Source organism: Erythrolamprus reginae, chromosome 4, assembly GCF_031021105.1.
Source record: "Erythrolamprus reginae isolate rEryReg1 chromosome 4, rEryReg1.hap1, whole genome shotgun sequence".
Lineage (NCBI taxonomy): Eukaryota > Metazoa > Chordata > Lepidosauria > Squamata > Dipsadidae > Erythrolamprus > Erythrolamprus reginae.
The window spans coordinates 7,265,231-7,288,722 of record NC_091953.1 but is presented as its reverse complement, the minus strand read 5'-3'; the positions used below and the strand labels follow the sequence as shown (position 1 = coordinate 7,288,722).

Sequence of the window (23,492 nt, the reverse complement as noted above, 5' to 3'; positions counted from 1 at the left end):
TGTTGCCCTTTTGTATCTCCAAGAACATGTTCTCAATAATGGGACAACCCGCAAGAGGCAAGAACCTCACTAACTTTTGATCAGGTCAAAGATCGCAAGACAATTAATTACTAGCAGTTTTCAGGTCTTCAGAGTACAAGCAAAGGTGTCGGCCTTTCCTTTTGTGCGTTGGCTTCTGTTGAATTGAATCCAAGGAGCATTCAGTGTGTTGCTGACACATCATTTTGGGAATTTCTTGGAACTTGACATTATCCTTTTTTTTAAAAAAAGAGCTCTGGTTCACTACAAACACCTCTTTCCTTTCTCCCTCTTTCCTTTCTATCTCTCCCTCCCTCTTTCCTTTCTATCTTTCTCTCCCCCTGCCTTTCTCCAAGCCCTTCCTTTTCCCTCTCCCTATCCTACTACCCCCCTCTCCATCCTTTCTATCTCTCTCTCCCTCTTTCCTTTCTATGTCTCCCTCCCTCTTTCCTTTCTATCTCTCCCTCCCTCTTTCCTTTCTATCTCTCCTTGCCTCTTTCCTCCCTCCCTCTTTCCTTTCTATCCCTCCCTCTTTCTTCCCTCCCTCTTTCCTTTCTATCTCTTCCTCCCTCTTTCCTTTCTATCTTTCTCTCCCCCTGCCTTTCTCCAAGCCCTTCCTTTTCCCTCTCCCTATCCTGCTACCCCCTCTCCATCCTTTCTATCTCTCTCTCCCTCTTTCCTTTCTATGTCTCCCTCCCTCTTTCCTTTCTATCTCGCCCTGCCTCTTTCCTCCCTCCCTCTTTCCTTTCTATCCCTCCCTCTTTCCTCCCTCCCTCTTTCCTTTCTATCTCTCCCTCCCTCTTTCCTTTCTATCTCTCCCTCCCTCTTTCCTTTCTATCTTTCTCTCCCCCTGCCTTTCTCCAAGCCCTTCCTTTTCCCTCTCCCTACCCTACTACCCCCTGTCCCTCCTTTCTATCTCTCCCTCCCCCTTTCTCTCTGTCTCCCTTCCTTCATCTTTCTTTCCCTCTCTCTCTCCATCCCTCCTCCTTTCTCCCTTCCTTCCTCTCTTTTTTGCTCTTTCTCTCTCCCTCCTTCCCTCTCTCTATGTCTTTCCCTCTCCCTCCTTCCCCCCTCTCTTTCTTTCTCTCTTGCTTTCTTTCCCTCTCTTTCTCTATTGCTTTCTTTCTCTCTCATTCTCTCTCCCCTCCTTTTTCTCTCTCTCTCTTTCTCTCTCGTTCACCACGCTGGCAACAGAGAGAAAAAGGGAGAGTGAGAGCAAGAGCCGGAGAGAGAGTGGAGGGCGCCGTTGTCTTCACCTCCGCCTGGCTCTGCAGCTAAGAGGCAGCAGCCATCCACCCACTCGCCCTCCCAGGTGTCCCCAGCGCCCGGCCACATGCCGCCTCCGCCTCCCAGTAGCCCAGCAGACTTTTACCTGCTGCCGGAGCCGTTTTGTCCTCATGGTGCAAAGCCACACAGTCCCGGACTCCCAAATCACTCCCTTTTCTGGTCAGCAAAGCCATCTGCCCAGGAAAGCACCGCGCATTGAAAAAGCGCGATGCTTTCCCAGGCAGCCGGCTTGCTGCCTGGAGAAGCGAGCGATCCAGGAGTCTGGGACTGTGTGGCTTTGCGCCATGAAGAAAAAATGGCTCCGGCTGCAGGTAAAAGTCTGCCGGGCTACCAGGAGGCGGAGGTGGTACATGGCCGGCCGCCAGGGACGCCTGGGAGGGCAAGGGGGTGGATGGCTGCTGTCACCGCCGGGCCGGGCTCATGGCACACCTGACACAAGGGCCCCCACGGAGAGGTAAGAGGCCCGCTCGTCGTCCCCCCCCACGGAGACTTAGAGGTCTAGCGGCGGGATGCGCCGCCAGCCCTTTTCATCAGCACCCCCCCACACACAGAGGTCTAGCACCTGTTCGCCCTAGAACAAGGACAGAAGCACCAGCCTGAAGATGACGAGTGGGACCTCGTCGAAACATCGCCAGAAATTTTTAAATCCTACACGGGAAGAAACCCGAATATACCAAGACCGTCATATATATATGTATATGTATATATATATATATATTACAGCATTGTGTATCTCTATTGTAAGTCTGTTATGTTCTTAAGTTTTCATTTCTTCCTATCCTTATTATCTTTCATCACCCATTGTGTCCTATTATGATAATATTTGTTATATCAATTTTTGTGTGTGTGTTCCAACCATTTATATCAATTCTCCCAAATTGTATACAATTCTGTGTCCTCTTTATTCTGTAATTGCATTGTCATTTTACACATCTCTGCACATTCTAATATTTTGGTAATTTTCGTAGTGCTTTCAATTGTGCATAGAGAATTCTGGCAGCTGTTAATTGTTTGTTTTTCATTTTCATTGTCAAATGAAGCATTTTTCTGAATTTTTAACCCACTGAGCCCAAAATGTTTCCCATCACTGGATTATCCTATCAACAAGAAAAGCACAGAGCGGAAACAAAGATTTTTTTGATAAAACTCTGAGACTCATCATCCTTTATTTTATTTATTTATTTGTTTGTTTTGTCAAGTATTACTAGTATCAGGTATAGAAAGATATAATAATATTTATATACATGATACTACTAAAAGAGAAACATTAGGACAGGGGACTGAAGGCACTCTGGTGCACTTATGCACGCCCCTTACTGACCTCTTAGGAATGTTCTTGTGTCTAGTTTTCTTGGTGTGCAGTGCTCTGTAGCGACGTTTTGAGGGTAGGAGTTGAAACGGTTTGTGTCCAGGATGCGAGGGGTCAGTAAATATTTTCCCCGCCCTCTTTTTGACTCGTGCAGTATACAGGTCCTCAATGGAAGGCAGGTGGGCAGCAATTGCTTTTTCTGCAGTTCTGATTGTCCTCTGAAGTCTGTGTCGGTCCTGTTTTATCCCCGATACTAACTCCAGAATTCATACAGGTGGAGGCATCCGTAAATTGTCAGCCCCCAAATAACCCCAATTGTTGTTTTGTCACCGTGATATTCCCAGTGGTTGCCTTGCAAGAACCTTTGTGGGCAAAAGCAATTTAGCAAACCACCGGAGCTATGATTGTCTTCAAGATACTTTAGAGCAGCTGGAATCCTGTCCAGTTTTCCTTCATAAAAGGAAGAGCTATTTTGCAACAATAAGCTAAAGTTGGGTTGTTAAAGTACGACACTCTAAAAGGCTTTTTTGCGCTGAGGCTGCCCAGCTCTTTAGCAAATGGGAAATGAATCAATAGACAGCATTTAGCCATCGGGGAGTGAGAGGAATCTAATTGGCTTGATGATGTAGATCTTTCTGATTCTTGGATTGCAAGTCCAAATGTTCCTTCAAACTTTACTCTAAAGCTGAAGTGTAAAACTCAAGGCCTGCAGGCAGGGGGGAGTGCTACCCAGATGATGAGGAATGCAATGGGGTAGCAAAAATGGAGCTCCATCCCAGAGCATCCAATTTGCATTGAAAGATGTTGAGACAAAATGCACTGCGTCCTGCATAAGCCCGCAGTGTGGTAGTAAAAAAAATTGGTAGCCCTTCACTTCCGGAAAGTCACTCCTACCTGATCACATGACCATCAAGCCACACCCACAAAATAAGCCACGCCCACAGTGTGGTAGAAACTTTTTTGGTAGCCCTTCACTTCCTGCGGGCCGTATGCAACTGTTGGGGTGTGGTTAGGTTTCTAGGTTCTATCATATCTCAAGATCTAAAATGGTCACCTAACATCAAAAACATCATCAAGTGAGTGTGATGGACAATGTTCCAATAATGGCCAGATGTGGGCTCCAGAGTCTAAAGAGCATTTCTGCCTCAAGACATTTTTAAAATCATGTAATGTGCTTCTTTGGAGAGGCTACGGAGATGTGTGAGTTTGGTTGATTGACAGAATCACTTCAAAGAGGCTTTCTTAATGAGGTTTTGGATTCCAGGCTCGAGGCTGTTCCCAGATTCGCCCACATATCTACAACACTCCGTGGCCTGCATTGGCTGCCGATCAGTTTCCGGTCACAATTCAAAGTGTTGGTCATGACCTTTAAAGCCCTACATGGCATTGGACCAGAGTACCTCCGGAACCGCCTGCTACCGCACGAATCCCAGCAGCCGATAAGGTCCCACAGAGTTGGCCTTTTCCAGGTCCCATCGACTAAACAATGTCGTCTGGCGGGCCCCAGGGGAAGAGCCTTCTCTGTGGTGGCCCCGGCCCTCTGGAATCAACTCCCCCCGGAGATTAGAACTGGTCCCACCCTCCTTGTCTTCCGTAAACTACTTAAGACCCACCTATTCTGCCAGGCATGGGGGATTTGAGACACCTTTTCCCCCAGGCTTATTATAATTTATGTTTGGTATGTATGTGCTGTTTGGTTTTTAATTACGTTAGGGTTTTTAGGTTTTTTTAAATATTAGATTTGTGCCAGTATAATATTGTTTTTATCGTTGTTGTGAGCCGCCCCGAGTCTTCGGAGAGGGGCGGCATACAAATCTAATAAATTATTATTATTATTATTATTATTATTATTATTATTATTATCTGAGAGGCAATAGTCTGGGGACATTGGCAGACTGGATTAAATCTCCCTTTGAGTATTAACCATTTATTACCTTGACATTTTTAAAACAATATACAGTATCTTATGCTTTACTGTCCATTGAGTGTGTTTGATCTTTAATTTTTGCCGGTGGCTCATCTGGACAGAACAGAGCTGATCTACACCAGTGGTTTCGTGGGCCAGCAGATATGGCTCCATGTGCCCCCTGTGGCACGCGTGCCATAAGAATTCCATCACAGGTATAGGGTCTCCTGCTTAAACAGCGGGGTTGGACTAGAAGATCTCCAAGGTTTTATTTTATTTTATTTTATTTTATTCATTTGTCCAATACACAATACATATGGAAGAGAATAGACATGAAGTAATATATATAAAGATAATATGTAAAAATAGAGGAGAAGATATATGAAAGGAAGAAAATATATATGATATATGAGATAAAGGAAAGACAATTGGACAGGGGACGGAAGGCACACTAGTGCAATTATGTACGCCCCTTACTGGCCTCTTAGGAACCTGGAGAGGTCAATCGTGGATAGTCTAAGGGAGAAATGTTGGGGGTTAGGGGTTGACACTATTGAGTCCGGTAATGAGTTCCACGCTTCGACAACTTGGTTGCTGAAGTCATATTTTTTACAGTCAAGTTTGAAGTGGTTAATATTAAGTTTGAATCTGTTGCGTGCTCTTGTGTTGTTGCGGTTGAAGCTGAAGTAGTCATTGACCGGTAGGACATTGCAGAATATGATTTTGTGGGCAATACTTAAATCGTGTTTTAGGCGCCGTAGTTCTAAGCTTTCTAGACCTAGGTCCCTTGTTTTGTATAGTCGAGGATGCCGTTTCTGCAACAATTATACTATTATTTATTTATTTTTTCTCCCTCTTTCTCTTTCCCTGTAGGGCAATTCCGGACTGGGGTTCAGTATTGCTGGAGGAACAGATAACCCACATATCGGGGACGATCCCGGAATATTTATTACTAAGATAATACCAGGAGGAGCTGCCGCAGAAGATGGAAGACTCAGGTGATTTGTCCTTTTATTTTCTAAACATAGAATCCATTTGACAGATTCTGGGAGTTGAAGTCCACACGTCTTAAAGTAGCCAAGGTTGAGAAACACTGCTTTATACCTTACAATCAAACCAAAAAGCTGGCATGTTGCATAAACCAGTCCATCAGGTTAATTATCATATGGTTAATTTGGACAGAATATATTCTAAGACTAGGAACATTTTAGTAGAACGGTTAAAGTTGCTGGTCTAAAAACCAGGAGACTTGAGTTCTAGTCCTGCCTTAGGCAATAAAGCTAGCTGGATGATTTTAAACCAATCACCAGGGGACGTTGAATTCCAGTCCTGCCTTAAGCATGAAAATCTGGCTGGGTGACTACCTCTATTTTGAGTTTCATAAAACAACTGGGCATAGTTCTTTTCTAGGCTGCATGCCAAAAACCACCTACTGCTTCCAGAACCAACTCAATGCACATTTGGTTTAATTTGATTTGCATTTAAATTTAATTAGAATTACACCTGGTAATGTCTACTCTTCAGTCATATGTTTAATTGTTGCTTTTATCTCGTCGGAAATTAGCATTTCTGGAGGTCTTGGGTAGGGAACTAAATATCCCAGGCTTCCAGGAGATGATAGAGCTCCACAGCGTCGGTTCCATCTTTCTTTGCAAGGAAAATAGAAACAAAAAAGAAAATCAAATGACTGTTGAAAAAGGCTTATTGGATGATCAAATTTGTCATTTGAGGTTTTTTATTTTATTTTTAAAATATTTGTTGGATGATGGACATGTGTTTATCCCAAGTAAATTTCTATTTTAATTCGATTTAAATCCCCTCCTTTTTTTAATTCAGTGGCATTCATAACACTTCCTCCTATTTTTCCCTTGAAGATCAGCCCTGTGAGGTTAGTGGAGCTGAAAGAGAGAGAGGGGGAAAGAGAGAGAGAGAGAGAAAAGGGAGAGGGGGAGTTAATGAATGAGAGAGAGGGAGAGGGAGAGAGAAGAGAAGGGGGAGAGAGAGAGAGAAAGAGAGAGAGAGAGAGAAAGGGGAGCAAAGTTTGGTCAAGAGTTTCTGCGACTGAAAATGGACTAGAATCTCTTCCTAGTCTAGTACTTTAACCAGTGCATTGCGCAGGTAATCCCTGATTTACGACCCAGAACTGAGTCCAAAATCAGCTAAACGAAACAGCTGTTAAGTGAGGCTTTTTACCCTATTTTGCCACTTTTCTTGTCACAGTCATTCAAGTGAATCACTGCAGTTGTTAAGATAGTATTTTATTTTATTTAATTTTATTTATTTATTTTATTTATTTTATTTATTATTTTATTTATTTTATTTATTTTATTTATTTTATTTATTTTATTTATTTTATTTATTTTATTTATTTTATTTATTTTATTTATTTTATTTATTTTATTTATTTTATTTATTTTATTTATTTTATTTTATTTTTTTTATTTTTTTATTTTTTTTATTTTTTTTATTTTTTTATTTTTTTATTTTTTTTATTTTTTTATTTTTTTATTTTTTTATTTTTTTATTTTTTTATTTTTTTATTTTATTATTTTATTATTTTATTATTTTATTATTTTATTATTTTATTATTTTATTATTATTTTTTACATTTTTTATTTATTTACTTATTTATTTACTTACTAATTTACTAATTTACTAATTTACTTACTTACTTACTTACTTACTTACTTACTTACTTACTTACTTACTTACTTACTTACTTACTTACTTACTTACTTATTTATTAGATTCCTATGCCGCCCCTCTCTGTAGACTCGGGGCGGCTAACAACAATAATAAAAACAGCATATAACAAATGTAATATTTAAAATAACTAAAAAACCCTTATTAAAAACCAAACATACACACAAACATACCATGCATAAATTGTATAGGCCTAGGCGGAAAGGAATATCTCAGTTCCCCCATGCCTGACGACAGAGGTGGGTTTTAAGGAGCTTACGAAAGGCGAGGAGGGTGGGAGCAATTCTGATCTCTGGGGGGAGTTGGTTCCAGAGGGCCAGAGCGCCATAGAGAAGGCTCTTCCCCTGGGTCCCGCCAAACAACATTGTTTAGTTGAAGTCCAGATATCTTCAAGTTGCCAAGGTTGGGAAACACTGATCTAGAGAAAAGAAGGACTAGGGACGATATGATAACTGTATTCCAGTATTTGATTGGCTGACACAAAGAAGAAAGGAGTCAAATTATTCTGCAAACTACCAGAAAGTAAGGAAAGATGAATGGAAACCAATGGTGGGTTGTAAATAATTTTGTCACCGTTTCGTGCACATATGCTCATGCAACATTTCTGCACAGAAGCATCCCAGGTGGGTGATCTCCTAGAGGAGATCCACCCTGACTGCTCTTTGGAAGGCCAGATCCTGAAGATGAAACTCAAATACTTTGGCCACCTAATGAGAAGGAAGAGCTCCCTGGAGAAGAGCCTATTGCTGGGAACGATTGATTTAGGCCAGGGGTAGGCAAAGTTGGCTCTTTGATGACTTGTGGACTTCAACTCCCAGAATTCCTGAGCCAATCTTGCTAGCTCAGGAATTCTGGGACTTGAAGTCCGCATGTCATCGAAGAGCCAACTTTGCCTACCGCTGATTTAGGCAAAAGAAGAAGGGGGCAACAGAGAACTAGATGGCTGGATGGAGTCACTGAAGCGGTCGGTGTGAGCTTAAAAGCTTGGAACTACGACGCCTTAAACATGATCTAAGTATTGCCCACAAGATCATATGCTGAAACGTCCTCCCTGCCAACGACTATTTCAGCTTCAACCACAAAAACACAAGAGCACACAACAGATTCAAACTTAATTTTATCCGCTCCAAACTTAACTGTAAAAAATACAACTTTAGTAATCGAGTTGTCAAAGCGTGGAACCGGACTCTGTAGTGTCATCCCCCTAACCCCCAACATTTTACCCTTAGACTATCCACGGTTGACCCCTCCAGGTTCCTAAGAGGTCAGTAAGGGGTGTGTATAAGTGCACCAGAGTGCCTTCCGTCCCCTGTCCTATTGTCTCTATAGACAGACAATATTAAGTTACAGTGGTACCTCATCATACGAACTTAATTGGTTCCAGGAGGAGGTTCGTAAGGTGAAAAGTTCGTAAGATGAAACAATGTTTCCCATAGGAATCAATGTAAAAGCAAATAATGTGTGCAAATCCTTCAGGAAAATCCCAAACTTTAGAAGGGAGGCGAACAGAGGGCAGGGAGGAGCAGCTAAAGGGGGTGGGTGGAAGAAACAAGGCTAGGCTAAAGGGTGAGTGGGAAGGAAGAAAGGCAAGGGGGGCGCCCCTCCCTTTTCTTTCTTCAAAAGACACCGTTTCAGTGCCTTTGCAAGCATGCAAAATCTTTACTCCTCCAAGCTGCCCCTCCCTTTTCTTTCTTCAAAAGACACCGTTTCAGTGCCTTTGCAAGCATGCAAAATCTTTACTCCTCCAAGCTGCCCCTCCCTTTTCTTTCTTCAAAAAAAGGAGAGGAAAGAAACCCCTTCATCCCAGCAGCAGCTGCTTGGGTTCATAAGGTGAAAATAGTTCGGAAGAAGAGGCAAAAAAATCTTAAACACCGGGTTCGTATCTTGAAAAGTTCGTTAGAAGAGGCGTTCGTAAGATGAGGTACCACTGTATTATGTATTGGACAAAATAAATAAATAAAAATGAAAATGAAATAAATGGACTCCAGAGGAGTCTTCGGAGAGGGGCGGCATACAAATCTAATTAATAATAATAATAATAATAATAATAATAATAATAATAATAATAATAACAACAACAACAACAACAATAATAATAATAATAATAATAGAAGGCATGACGGCTTATATAGATTTGCAAGATGATAAGCATAACGAGTTAACATTGTTAAAAGGAAGTTAATTGCGAATTTAATTGGAATAAAATTGGTTATCTAGATGTCAAAATTAGAGGTCAAGGTTTGGGAATTTGATATGTACTGAAAGTAAATAATTTGGAATTAGAAATGAGATACTGTTTTTACTGTAACACGAATAGTAGGTATTTTGTAACGTATTGAAAAAGTTTGTATGGGGAAAAAAATAATAAAAAATATATGCAAAAAAGGTTCCCTATCACTGGTATAGAGTCTCGTGCTGGAGGAAGGGCTTGGACTAGAAGACCTCTAAGGTCCCTTCTGACTCTATTATAAAAATCTATAGATTTTTATGAGTTCTTTGTGGTCTTGCCATCCTTGCCAATCGCTCGCAGTGTTCAGTTCAAAACCGCCCATTTTTAGGGAGCATAATTTAGATTGCTGGCAGAAGGTGGGGCCTCGTTTTTGTTCCTCCCGACAAGTTTGAACAAGATCGCGCAAAGTGAATTTTCCCACCTCTGGCCGACGAAGGCATCTCTTCTGCTCCTTCGTGATGAAGTCTCTCCGTTAAGAAGACGACAAAGAAGAAGAAATGGGTGGAATTTTGGCCCCGGGCTTTGTTGTGACTCTTTGATTTGTTGGCGTATTTGTCAAGGACAAATCCAGTCCAGAAAGCCAAGGCACAAAAGATGAAAGTTTGCTTGCAACATAGCAATTTGGAACAGGAGAATGTGTTGCAACCAGTTTTCTGGCTGGGTTGAGAAGCTGCTTTGACTTTTTACCGGAGTGACTTTTTCCGAAACTCGGATTGACAGGTTTCAGGCAACACTGAAGTCGCTTTCTCTTCATCTGGATTCACTTTTTTAATCCCATTTAAGACCTTTTCGTTTCGTTGCACCTACTTGTTAGCGTGCATTGCTTACAAGTTCTTCAGAAAGTCCAGAATTCAAGAGAGCACCTGGTTACATATATAGCTGAAACAAAGGCGTAAGTATTGACTTCTGTTAAGGCTTTTGTCGTTTCTGTTAAATTCAGGGAGAATAAAACAGAAAGGTACTTATGCCTTTCCTTCATTGTCTGCTGGTGAACTTAATACATGATGTTTCTTGTTTGCTACTTGCTGGCTCTGGCAGAATGGGTGGATAATCCAGATCCTTGCTTCTTGCTGTATCATTTCACTGGTGAAAACTTTTCCTAATGTGGAATTTTATAGATGGTTTAGTCGTTTGGGAAAGAAGCTGAGCATTGAAGGAACATAATTAGCATTAATAAAGAATAGAATGGAATGGAATGGAATGGAGTGGAGTATTCAATGAGAATATTTCATTCATTCAGATCTAGGATGTGTTCTTTGAGTGTTCCCTTTATTTTTTTGAGCAGTACAGAATATAAAATATAGAATATATGGACTGGACTAAAATGAACTGGACTGGACTGGATTAGACGACTAGACTAGGAATAGGAATAGAATAGAGCAGAACAGAACATAATAGAATAGATTTTTTATTGGCCAAGTAAGCACAACCTCTGAAGGCAAGATATTCCAATGCTTAATTTTCTTCATTATTAGGGACATTTCTCCTTAATTCCAGGTTGCTCCTCTCTTCTCCTCTCCTCTCCTCTCCTAGAGTAGAGTAGAGTAGAACAGAACAGAACAGAATAGAATTGTTATTGTCCAAGTAAGCACAACTTCTGAAAGCAAGATGTTCCAATGCATAATTTTCTTCACTATTAGGATCTTTCTCCTTAATTCCAGGTTGCTTCTCTCCTAGAGTAGAGTAGAGTAGAGTAGAATAGAATAGAATAGAATAGAATATTGTTTATTGGCCAAGTATGATAGGACACATAAGGAATTTGTCTCGGTATAGATGCATACAACCAACAAATGATAAATCATCTTCAAAATGACTGCAATGATACATTTCACTTTTTCTCCTATTACCACTACTCCTACTTTGAGGGTTTGTGATTGCTGGGCTTCCTACTGGCAGATTATTATCTATTTTGGTTTGGCCTTAAAAGTACTTGCAAGACTAGAATTTGACAGGTTTTCTCCTAATGAGGTTGACTCCCAGGGATTCAAGTGGAACAAGTAGTACATGGCTTCAAGACAGAGCCTTAAATAATGGACAGATGGCTGCCTGGTATGAGAGTTCCTTGGCGTCCAAATCCATGCGCACTTAGTTTGTGAGATTTAGATAGCACTGATTTTACAGACTCCCAAGCTATTATGGGCATTATTGTATTATTTAGCACCTGGTGCATGAAATTGCTGTGATAAAGGATGATAATAGTCGTGATGGCGCGATGGTTAGAATGCGGTACTGTGGGCACCTTCTGTTGATGCCGGCTGCTGACAGTTTGGCAGTTCGATCCTCACCGGTTCAAGGTTGGCTCAGCCTTTCATCCTTGCATGACGACACTGCAATGCACGTTTTGTCACTTGGCCCTGTTTGCTTGCATTCGTTCATTCGTTCATCCATCCATTCATTCATTCACTCATCCATTCATTTAACTGATATCACACCCGTCTTTAATGTGGAGAAGCGTAAGGATTTACACCTAGCCAGGAAGAAACAAAGGTATAAGTACAGAAACCTGACACAAAAAAAGTGTGTCAAACTGGTGCAGAAGTTGGTGATAAATCAACAGCTTGCAACACATGAGCACACAACAGATACAAACTTAGTGTAAACCACTCTGAACTCGACTGCAGGAAATACGACTTTAGTAACCGAGTAGTTGATGCATGGAACTCACTACCAGACTCTGTCTGTAGTATCATCACCTAACCCCCCAAACTTTACCCTCGGACTATCCACTGTCGACTTTTTCCTATTCCTAAGAGGTCAGTAAGGGGCGTGCATAAGTGCACCAGCGTGCCTTCCGTCCCCTGTCCTAATGTTTCTTTTTTACTAGCATCATGGATATGAATATTATTATATCTCTGTATACCACCAATACGTACTTGACAAAACAAATAAATAATAAATAAATAAATAATATTGGACAAAATCAATCAATCAATAAATAAATAAAATAAACAGACAGAGGGAGAGGAGAGAGGAGAGGTGTGCGTGTTTGTGTGTGTGTGTGTGAGAGAGAGAGAGATGAAATAAAGGAGAGATGAGAGAGGGACAGATGGACACAGAGAGAGACAGATGAGATGAAGAGAGATGAGAGATAGACAGAGAGACAGAGAGACGGAGAAGAGAGTGGGAGATATGAGATAGAGGACAGACGAGAAAGAGAGAGCGAGAGAGCAGAGAGGTGTGTATGTGAGAGAGGGGGAAGATAGAGGAGAGAGGAGAGGAGAGAGAGAAATGAGATAGAGGAGAGATGAGAGAAACAGAGGAGAGGTGTGTGAGAGAGAAGAGAGAGAGAGAGATTGAGATTAAATCAAAGAAGAACCACACCTTCAGCAATCTTGCTACACCTGCCCCACTGGCTTTAGTGCTTAACTTAAGAGAATCACTGAGCAAATGGATTTCTTTTTGTTTTTTTTGTCAGTTAAAGTATGTCTTCGGATAGTGTGCGCGTGGTATGTGCGATTAGCAAAACTTATTCCCCTCTGAAAATGGAAATAAAACTTTGTGGGAACTCGTCGCGCTGTTCCCTCCCCGTCTCAATAAAGTCTGCCGAGATATATTTTCAATCACGCGCCGTTTATTTGGTGGAAAGCACTTTAATTTGTTTTTCACAGAGCACACAGATTGCACGGTATTTTGTAACTGCTTCGGTCTGAGAATTTCCGAGCAAATTGTTATGAATACTAAGAGTGTTTATTTCGCCTTCTGTTGAGCTATAGCTTATATTTAACTAGGTACAAAAATAGAGCGTGCCTGTTTTTTAATTATTACATTTCCTGCCCCGCAGGGAATTTCCATTCTGTAGTTTTGCTGTCTTGTGGCATAATTTAAACAAAAGCGCGTTTTCTTATTTTATGTTGCTTGAACCACCCAGGTAACTATACTATTTAGCAGTCTGTTTAAGGAATGGACAGTACATAGTAAAATAATGCACTTGGCAAAAAGGAATCCTCAATTTGAGTATTGTATTGGCAGTTCTGTGTTAGCAAAAACTTCAGAAGAGAAGGATTTAGGGGTTGTGATTTCTGACAGTCTCAAAATGGGTGAACAGTGCAGTCAGGTGGTAGGGAAAGCAAGTGGAATGCTTGGCTGCATAGCTAGAGATATAACAAGCAGGAAGAGGGAGATTATGATCCCGCTATATAGAGCGCTGGTGAGACCACATTTGGAATACTGTGTTCAGTTCTGGAGACCTCACCTACAAAAAGTGATTGACAAAATTGAACGGGTCCAAAGACGGGCTACAAAAACGGTGGAAGGTCTTAAGCATAAACCGTATCAGGAAAGACTTAATGAACTCAATCTGTATAGTCTGCAGAACAGAAGGAAAAGGGGGGACATGATCGAAACATTTAAATATGTCAAAGGGTTAAAAAAGGTCCAGGATGGAAGTGTTTTTAATAGGAAAGTGAACCCAAGAACAAGGGGGCACAATCTGAAGTTAGTTGGGGGAAAGATCAAAAGCAACATGAGAAAATATTATTTTACTGAAATAGTAGTAGATCCTTGGAACAAACTTCCAGCAGACATAGTTGATCAATCCACAGTACCTGAATTTAAACATGCCTGGGATAAACATATATCCATCATAAGATAAAATACAGAAACTAGTATAAGGGCAGACTAGATGGACCATGAGGTCTTTTTCTGCCGTCAGTCTTCTATGTTTCTATGTTTCTAAATAACCCGGTCCCATCAGACAACCAGGTTTATAACAGAAGTCACCAGACTGGCTCAGGAGGCTGTGAGTTCGATCCTAGGTAGTGTTGTGAGTGCTCCTTGTTCAACTCAGGACATGTCAGGTTCTGAGGAGGATGAGCCAGGCCCCCCTGGATACCCTGGGCCATGGGGATTGCCAGCTGATGCAGAGAGTGAGAGAGAAGGAGAAATAGACCTCGTTGAACCCGAGGAACCACCAGAGGGCGCTGATATAATAATGAAGGAGAGGTCCCAGTCAGAGGATGAGGAAGATATTAGAGTGGACAATCTGTGGTTAGATGCTCAATATAGGAGATTTCTGCGAAGGCAGGAGGACTTGCATAGTAAAAGGAAATAAGCTTACAGCTTTACCTCTTTGGGGTGGGATGCCCCTTCTAGGCACTATAAAAGCAAAGGATTTTGGGTGATTGGGTGTGGGGTTTCAACGCCGTTCATGGAAGAGGTGTTAGAGTGGGAAGGTGCTTGAACAAGGCTCCAAAAACATGATTCCTGCCTCACTAAAAGACATTATTTGCTGGATGATGTTTGTCCAGAATACCTCCGAGACAGTCTTTTGCCCCACAAATCCCAGCAGCCGATAAGGTCCCACAGAGTTGGCCTTCTCCGGGTTCCGTCGACTAAACAATGTCGTCTGGCGGGCCCCAGTGGAAGAGCCTTCTCTGTGGCGGCCCCGGCCCTCTGGAATCAACTCCCCCCAGAGATCAGAACTGCCCCCACCCTCCTTGTCTTTCGTAAATTGCTTAAGACCCACCTATATCGCCAGGCATGGGGGAATTGAGACATCTCCCCCAGGCTTATATAGTTTTATGTATGGTATGCTTGTGTTGTATTTTTTTAAAAATAATGGGTTTTTAGATATTTTCTTTTAAATATTAGATTTGTTCATTGTACACTGTTTTATTATTGTTGTGAGCCGCCTTGGGTCTGCGGAGAGGGGCGGCATACAAATCTAATAAATTATTATTATTATTATTATTATTATTATTATTATTATTATTATTATTATTATTATTATCCGATATTCCGGTGAGCTGTATTTCTCACACAGATAAAATAGACTTTGTTATCTAAGGAATGCCATTAGTCCAAGTTGGTGCTTTCCCCAGACTTAAAAATTATAATTTTAAAAAACTTCCATTAACAATTCATTCAACAATCATACAAAGAAACATTCATTGGTCAGGGGGAAAATCTAAGGAACCCCAGGCCTGGCGACAAAGATGAGTTTTTAAACTATTTCAGAAGGCAGGGAGGGTGTGGGCAGTGCGAATCTCCAGGGGGAGCTGATTCCAAAGGGCCGTGGCACCCACAGAGAAGGCTCTTCCCCTAGGTACCCTCAGCCGACATTGTTTGGTCGACGGGACCCTAAGGAGACCAACTCTGTGGGACCTCACTGGTCACTGGGATTCGTGCGGCAGAAGGCGGTCTCGGAGATATTCTGGTCCTATGCCATGTAGGGCTTTATAGGTCATATAAGAAAAGAAAGAATGAAGAAAAAATGTAGGATAATGGGGGACAGAAAAAGGAAAGTGTTGCCTTCAAGCTACCTTTAGTAGCGTAGTAGAATCAAGGTAATAACAAACTCATGTCAAAATTACAATGCATGCGGTTGCTATAACGGTCTCCTGTTCTGGTTCTTTTTTCCCCCTCCCAGAGTCAATGATTGCATTTTGCGGGTGAATGAGGTCGACGTATCCGAAGTTTCACATAGCAAAGCTGTTGAGGCGCTGAAAGAAGCTGGCTCTATTGTACGACTCTATGTCCGTCGGAGGAGACCTATTCTGGAGACTGTGGTGGAAATTAAACTGTTCAAAGGACCCAAAGGTACGTAAGAGGCAAACACAGTCTTACAACTTATGACCTCCATTGGATCCCAGGCGGGGGTTCCTGCTATAGAAACATTTAAATATGTTAAAGGGTTAAATAAGGTTCAGGAGGGAAGTGGTGTTTTTAATAGGAAAGTGAACACAAGCACAAACGAGCACAATCTGAGGTTAGTTGGGGGAAAGATCAGAAGCAACGTGAGAAAATATTACTTGACTGAAAGAGTAGTAGATCCTTGGAACAAACTTCCAGCAGACGTGGTTGGTAAATCCACAGTCACTGAATTTAAACATGCCTGGGATAAACATATATCCTGGATTGTGCGGGCAATATGCTGGCTCTGTGAAAAAGTGCTATTGCTAACAGGTTGTAAGGCACCCTGAGTCTAAGGAGAAAGGCGGCATAAAAATCGGATAGATAGATAGATAGATAGATAGATAGATAGATAGATAGATAGATAGATAGATAGATAGATAATAGATAGATAGATAGATAGATAGATAGATAGATAGATAGATAGATAGATAGATAGAAATATAATATAATATAATATAATATAATATAATATAATATAATATAATATAATATAATATAATATAATATAATATAATATAATATAATATAATATAATATAATATAATATAATATAAATAAATCCTAAGATAAAATACAGGAAATAGTATAAGGGCAGACTAGATGGACCATGAGGTCTTTTTCTGCCGACGATCTTCTATGTTTCTATATTTCTATAAGCCGCCCAACTCCAAATGGTCTCTTTCACGTTCAATAAAATGAATTCTCAATAATATTTATTTTCCTTTTTACATTTCCCTTTAGGTTTGGGATTCAGCATTGCCGGTGGTGTAGGAAACCAACACATCCCGGGTGACAACAGCATCTATGTCACAAAAATTATTGACGGTGGAGCAGCCCAAAAGGACGGACGGTTGCAAGTTGGAGATAGGCTTCTTATGGTGAGTATTGGCACTGATTTTTGACTGACAGTCAATCTTCTATGTTTCTATGTTTCTATGATTTGTCATTCAGAATTGGCACATATTACTGTGTTTCTTTTTATTAGCATTTGATTAGCACGATGGCTCGGTTATCCCATCCAACCTGCGGAACACACTTTTCTCTCTGTTTTCCACTTAGGTAAACAATTACAGTTTAGAAGAAGTAACACACGAAGAAGCAGTAGCAATATTGAAGAATACATCGGATGTAGTCTATTTAAAAGTGGGGAAGCCAACTACCATCTATATGACCGACCCTTATGGCCCTCCAGATATTACTCATCGTAAGTTAAGATATACAGGGTTTTTTCCTCCTCTGTTGGTTTTCCAATTCTAAATGTTTGAGTGATGTTTTAAGGGAAAAGTACCAAAACAGAGATTCGGAATAAATAATTCTCACTCAAATGTCTTGAAGCACCATCGGTAAGAAATGAATGGGGATAAGGGAAGATAAGAAACTATGTGATTGACACCAAAATTTATTTATTATTTAGATTTGTATGCAATTTAAGTGTAACATCACTTAAATTGCTCCAGAACCCTTGTCACTGTAGTAGAAGAGCAAGCAGAACTGAAGGAGGAGTTAAGCAAGTCATTAGCCTAGAGTTCTTATGTTTCCACAAATGTCTTAAGTCTTGAATTCCATTGACTCTTACCTGACACTAATTTAAGAGTGGCAGTGGCGGCAGTGAAGGCCTGCAAAAAAATTTACTACCACAAAATGGCTTATTTTGTGGGTGTGGCTTGCCAGCCATGTGACTTGACAATCATGTGACCAGGGGGTGGCTTGAAGGTCATGTGACTGGCTTAAAGATGGCCACCTTGACATCACTGATGTCAATGGATAGGGTTAGGGTGCCTGGCCTTCCCTCGCCTCAAAGAGATACAATCTCCCTATCTATTGTTCTGCCGGCATGTCCCAACCGCCCGTAATTATAGGGTAATTAGTCCAAGCAGACACACACCACACGATAGAAGGAAAACAAAAAGGTCTTTATCAACAGACAAGCAGAAAAAACTCCCTTTTTAAATGTCAAAGGGATTGTCTGGTACACACAGGGCACAGGTTAAATGCAATCTAATTTCTCACCCAGTAACTGGGAAATTGAATCCAATTCCAAAGTCCAGAAATTCCACACACACTCTTGAACAGGGAAACAGCAAACCACGATCTTGACGAAACTATGAATCAGATAAACTTCCACGAGGCTAAACCGGCACGCTGCTCTTTTTATCTTTAGCACTAATTACAGCAGCCCCACCCAACTACAGGTGGCCTCACTTATCTTCCGTAATAATCCTTCAGTTGTTCTCTCCTATGCATCATTCTACGCATGTGTGGGTCCATCATAAGTTCTTGTTCAGAATCCAGGGATAATCAGGATGATTGATCTCCTCCTGGGCTGTCTGCCAAACTCCCCTCTTCCCTGTCACTCACGCTTCCTTCGTCAGAGGAAACTTTGTCGTGAGATTCTATCGGGATCAAAACAGGCCTGTGGCATGTGGATGTTTCCCCCACATCCACCTCCACATTCCTTGGGGCAGGAGCTGGGCCAGAGCCAACCACAACATCATGTGACTGGCTTAAAGGTGGCCAACTTGACGTCACTCATGTCAAGGGTTAGGGTTAGGGTGCCTGGCCTTTCCTCGCCTAAAAGAAATACAGTTTCCCCATTTATTTACTATTACTGAACATCCAAAATATACTATTTAATTCTATGTAGATATGCCATATGTGTACATACATATTACACACAAGCATATAAAATATACATTATCTACTATATAAACTGTATGTGTATGTACACACACACAAACACAGCTCTTCTAAAATTATACACATTCAACCTCATTTACTGTGATAGGAAAACATACCCAGAGCCCAGAAGGGAAAAAAAGAAAAAAAATCCAATTTTTTTTTACCGGTTCTGCATACCTGACCAAAATTTTTCTACCAGTTCTGCATACCTGACCATACCCGTCCGTGTGTGAACATACACTGTATATAGTAGATAATGTATATTTTTGTGGGCCTGTGTGTAATATGTATGCACACACATGGCATATATAGATAGAATTAAACAGTATATTTTGGATGTTCAATAATAGTAAATAGGGAAATTGTATCTCTTTGAGGTGAGGTGAGGCCAGGCACCCTAACCTTAACCCTTGATGTTAGTGACGTCAAGTTGGCCTTTAAGCCAGTCACATGACCTATAAGCCACCCCTCGGTCACATGATCGTCAAGCCACTCCCACCTGGCCACATGGCCAGCAAGCCACACCCACAAAATAAGCCACACCCACAGTGTGATAGTAAAAAAAAATGCAGCCCTTCCCTCAAAGTTTAAGCCTTGATGCCGTAAACTTCCCAAAACCCTTTCCATGTAGGCCTGTTGGCAAAAGAAGACGAAGGGCACCTTGAATTTTCCGTAATACAGTGTTCCCTTGACTTTCGCGGGGGATACGTTCCAAGACCGCCTGCAAAAGTCAAATTTCCGCGAAGTGGAGATGATCCCTTTCTGTCCTTCCTTCCTCCCCCTCCCTCCTCCATTCCTGGTTTTACTTACCCCCAGAACCCACAGGGGCAATGGGGCGGCAAGCCGGGGGCTTTGCTGCATTCGCTGCCACTGCGGCGGGTGGCAGTAAGGCTTGGCTTCAATTGGAGTGTACCAACGCTCCGAGAATTAAAGGGGTGGGTGGGATCGGAAGGCTGGGGCAGAAACGGAGCTTTTATTTAAAGAAACAGGACGCCTGAGGTGCAGGCGGGTAGAAGGAGAGTTAAAACGCACAGTATTGTACATCAGGCAGCCCCAGAAAACCCTTGGTGTGGAAAAAAAGCACGGAGTATTTTTTAATAATATTTTTTGAAAAACCCTGGTACAGTGTTCCCTCAATTTTCGCGGGGGATGCCTTCCGAGATTGCCCGCGAAAGTTGAATTTCCGTGAAGTAGAGATGCGGAAGTAAATACACTATTTTTGGCTATGAACAGTATCACAAGCCTTCCCTTAACACTTTAAACCCCTAAATTACCATTTCCCATTCCCTTAGCTACCATTTAGATCAGTGGTTCTCAATCTTTCTAATGCCATGACCCCCTAATACAGTTTCTCATCTTGTGGTGACCCCCAACTATAAGTTTAGCGCCAATTCTTCCAACAGATCTTTAAACTGATTGGCAATAGGTCAGAGGGACACCCCCCTGTAAATGCCTGATTGGTTGGATTGTAAAAATATGTTCCGAGATGCCAGAATAGAAGCTTTAGTTGCTAACACCATTGGAAATTTGTGTTTTCCCATGGTCTTAGGCGACCCCTGTGAAATGGTCATTCGACCCCCAAAGGGGTCCCGACCGCAAGGTTGAGAACCACTGATTTAGATTATTATTCACCATGTTTATTTATTAAAGTTTATTAAAAAAATATTTATTAAAGGCGGATGAAAGTTTGACGATGACATATGACCATGGTATAGGGAAAAACCCTCGAAGTACTTTTTAATTAATATTTTCAAAAAACCGTGGTATAGACTTTTCGCGTAGTTCGAACCCCCGAAAATCGAAGGAACACAGACTGTTCCGCATGAATTGAACACTAGCAAGAACCGAAGTGGGGATTGGGATGGTAATGGCCTGTCTTCTTTAACCCGTAGCTTATTCCCCGCCGATGGAAAACCACATCTTGTCTTCAGGCAACAATGGCACTTTAGAATACAAGACCTCTTTGCCCCCCATCTCGCCTGGAAGATACTCACCTATCCCAAAGCACATGCTAATGGAAGATGACTACCCCAGGTTAGACATTCGTCTTTACTGAGTACGTTTGATTGATATGGTGGCTTCCAGGAACATGGGATTTTATTTTGTTTTGTTTTTTGATGCTGGGATTAGGGCCTCGACAGGGTACGAGCCTTTGAATGATCGCTTTATACTGGAAAGAGACAGTTATGATCCATCTGGCTGTCCCTTAAGATAATAAGTGGGCTCACTCTTTAAATTTTAAAAAGGGGGAAACTCCCCTGTCGGTAATTTAATGGTTAGAAACAAGAGCCGAGCTAGAATCGGAGAAGGATAATTAACATCTGTAGCAACTAACCAGGAAGAATTTCCTCTGGGCCGTTATTTCTCTTTATTGTGATTTTTCATTTTTGGCCTCACCCCTTGTCCCAAAAGATCAGGGTTTTCCCTCTGTTTTGGTTTCGTTTCTTTCTGTCTGATCATTTTAGAAACATCGTGTAGAGTCCCAAATTTGCTGTTTGTCTGCCTTACTTTGTGTGAGATTTGAATTAATCCCTTGTTGCCCTTAATGTAGCAGTCGATGGTTTGAATTTATGTCTGTCTTGGCCATGTGGTTTTCCCTCAGTTTTAAACCTGGAGTAGCACCATGTCCATCCCACAGAGCTAATGTTTGTAGTTCTCACAGCCTGCTTGGGCTTTGTACGTGAATGTGGATTATTTAGTTATTTAGTTATTTAGTTATTTAATTACTTAGTTAGTTACTTAGTTACTTAGTTACTTAGTTAGTTATTTAGTTAGTTAGTTAGTTAGTTAGTTACTTAGTTACTTAGTTACTTAGTTAGTTAGTTAGTTACTTAGTTACTTAGTTACTTAGTTACTTAGTTACTTAGTTACTTAGTTACTTAGTTACTTAGTTACTTAGTTACTTAGTTACTTAGTTACTTAGTTACTTAGTTACTTAGTTATTTAGTTATTTAGTTATTTAGTTATTTAGTTATTTAGTTATTTAGTTATTTAGTTATTTAGTTATGGGGCACAATCTGAGGTTAGTTGGGGGAAAGATCAGAAGCAATGTGAGAAAATATTATTTTACTGAAAGAGTAGTAATTGGTAAATCCACAGTAACTGAATTTAAACATGCCTGGGATAAACATAGATCCATCCTAAGATAAAATACAGGAAATAGTATAAGGGCAGACTAGATGGACCAGGGGGTCTTTTTCTTCCTTCAATCTTCTATGTCTCTATGTTTCTCTTTAATTATTTACTTATTTAAGTTATTTGGTTATTTAGTTATTCAGTTATTTAGTTATTTATTTGATTTATATGCCACCCAATCCCGCAGGACTCTAGGCGGCTTACAACAATAAAACAATACTCAAATATTACTAGCAATAAAACCCCATTAAGCTAATCAATCAATTATTAAAACAATAAAAAAGGCTCTTCCCCTAGGACAGTGATGGCAAACCTTTTTTCCCTCGAGTGCCGAAAGAGCATGCACGCACACTATCGCACATGTGTGAGTGCCCACACCCATAATCCAATGCCTGGGGATGGCAAAAACAGCTTCTCCCGTCCCCCTGGAGGCCCTCTGAAGATCGGAAATGGCTTGTTTCCCAACTTTTGGTGGGCCCAGTAGGCTGGTGTTTTGTCCTCCCCAGGCTCCAAAGGCTCCCCTAGAGCTAGGGGAAGATAAAAATTACCTCCCCCATACCCTGGAGGCTCTCTGGAAGCCAAAAACGCCCTCCCAGAGCCTCTGTGTGAGCCAAAAATCAGCTGGCCAGCATACACATGCATGTTGGAGCTGAGCTGATTTAGCTTCACTAGATAAGTGGTCAAAGCAATGGAAACTGCAGTTTAATGTTTCCAAATGTAAAATAATGCACTTGGGCAAAAGGAATCCTCAATCTGAGTATTGTATTGCCAGTTCTGTGCTAGCAAAAACTTTAGAAGAGGAAGATTTAGGGGTTGTGATTTCTGACAGTCTCCAAATGGGTGAACAGTGCGGTCAGGCGGTAGGGAAAGCAGGTAGAATGCTTGGCTGCATAGCTAGAGGTATAACAAGCAGGAAGAGGGAGATTGTGATCCCACTGTATAGAGCGCTAGCGAGACCACATTTGGAATACTGTGTTCAGTTCTGGAGACCTCACCCACCAAAAGATATTGATCAAATTGAACAGGTCCAAAGACTGGCTACAAAAATGGTGGAAGGTCTTAAGCATAAGACCTATCAGGAAAGACTTCATGAACTCAATCAGCATAGCCTGGAGGACAGAAGGGAAGGGGGGGGACATGATCGAAACATTTAAATATGTTAAAGAGTTAAATAAGGTTCAGGGGAGAACTATTTTCAGTGAACCCAAGAACAAGGGGACACAATCTGAGGTTAGTTGGGGGATAGATCAGAAGCAATGTGAGAAAATATTATTTGACTGAAAGATTAGTAGATATTTGGAACAAACTTCCAGCAGACGTGGTTGGTAAATCCACAGTAAGTGAATTTAAACATGCCTGGGATAAACATAGATCCATTGTAAGAGAAAATACAGGAAATAGTATAAGGGCAGACTAGATGGACCATGAGGTCTTTTTCTGCCATCAATATTCTATGTTTCTATGAGCTAGGGCAACAACTTGTGTGCCAGCAGATATGGCTCTGGGTTCCACCTATGGCACCTGTGTCATAGGTTTGCCATCACTGCCCTAGGAAGACTTGAGTATCCTAAGTTGCAAATATTCTCTTGCAT

The 23,492-nt window shown here is 41.2% G+C and overlaps 1 protein-coding gene across 7 annotated transcripts in view; it reads left to right on the top strand.

The window, feature by feature from the left end:
- DLG2 (discs large MAGUK scaffold protein 2) overlaps nucleotides 1–23,492 on the top strand; it is a 1,028,485-nt gene that overhangs the window by 811,077 nt on the left and 193,916 nt on the right. For all 7 annotated transcript variants that reach the window (XM_070749573.1, XM_070749577.1, XM_070749578.1 and 4 more), the window contains 5 exons: nucleotides 5,394–5,518; nucleotides 15,821–15,990; nucleotides 16,828–16,964; nucleotides 17,146–17,290; nucleotides 20,658–20,799. In XM_070749573.1, the coding sequence (XP_070605674.1) occupies nucleotides 5,394–5,518; nucleotides 15,821–15,990; nucleotides 16,828–16,964; nucleotides 17,146–17,290; nucleotides 20,658–20,799 (719 nt within the window). The remainder of the gene's footprint in view (nucleotides 1–5,393; nucleotides 5,519–15,820; nucleotides 15,991–16,827; nucleotides 16,965–17,145; nucleotides 17,291–20,657; nucleotides 20,800–23,492) is intronic.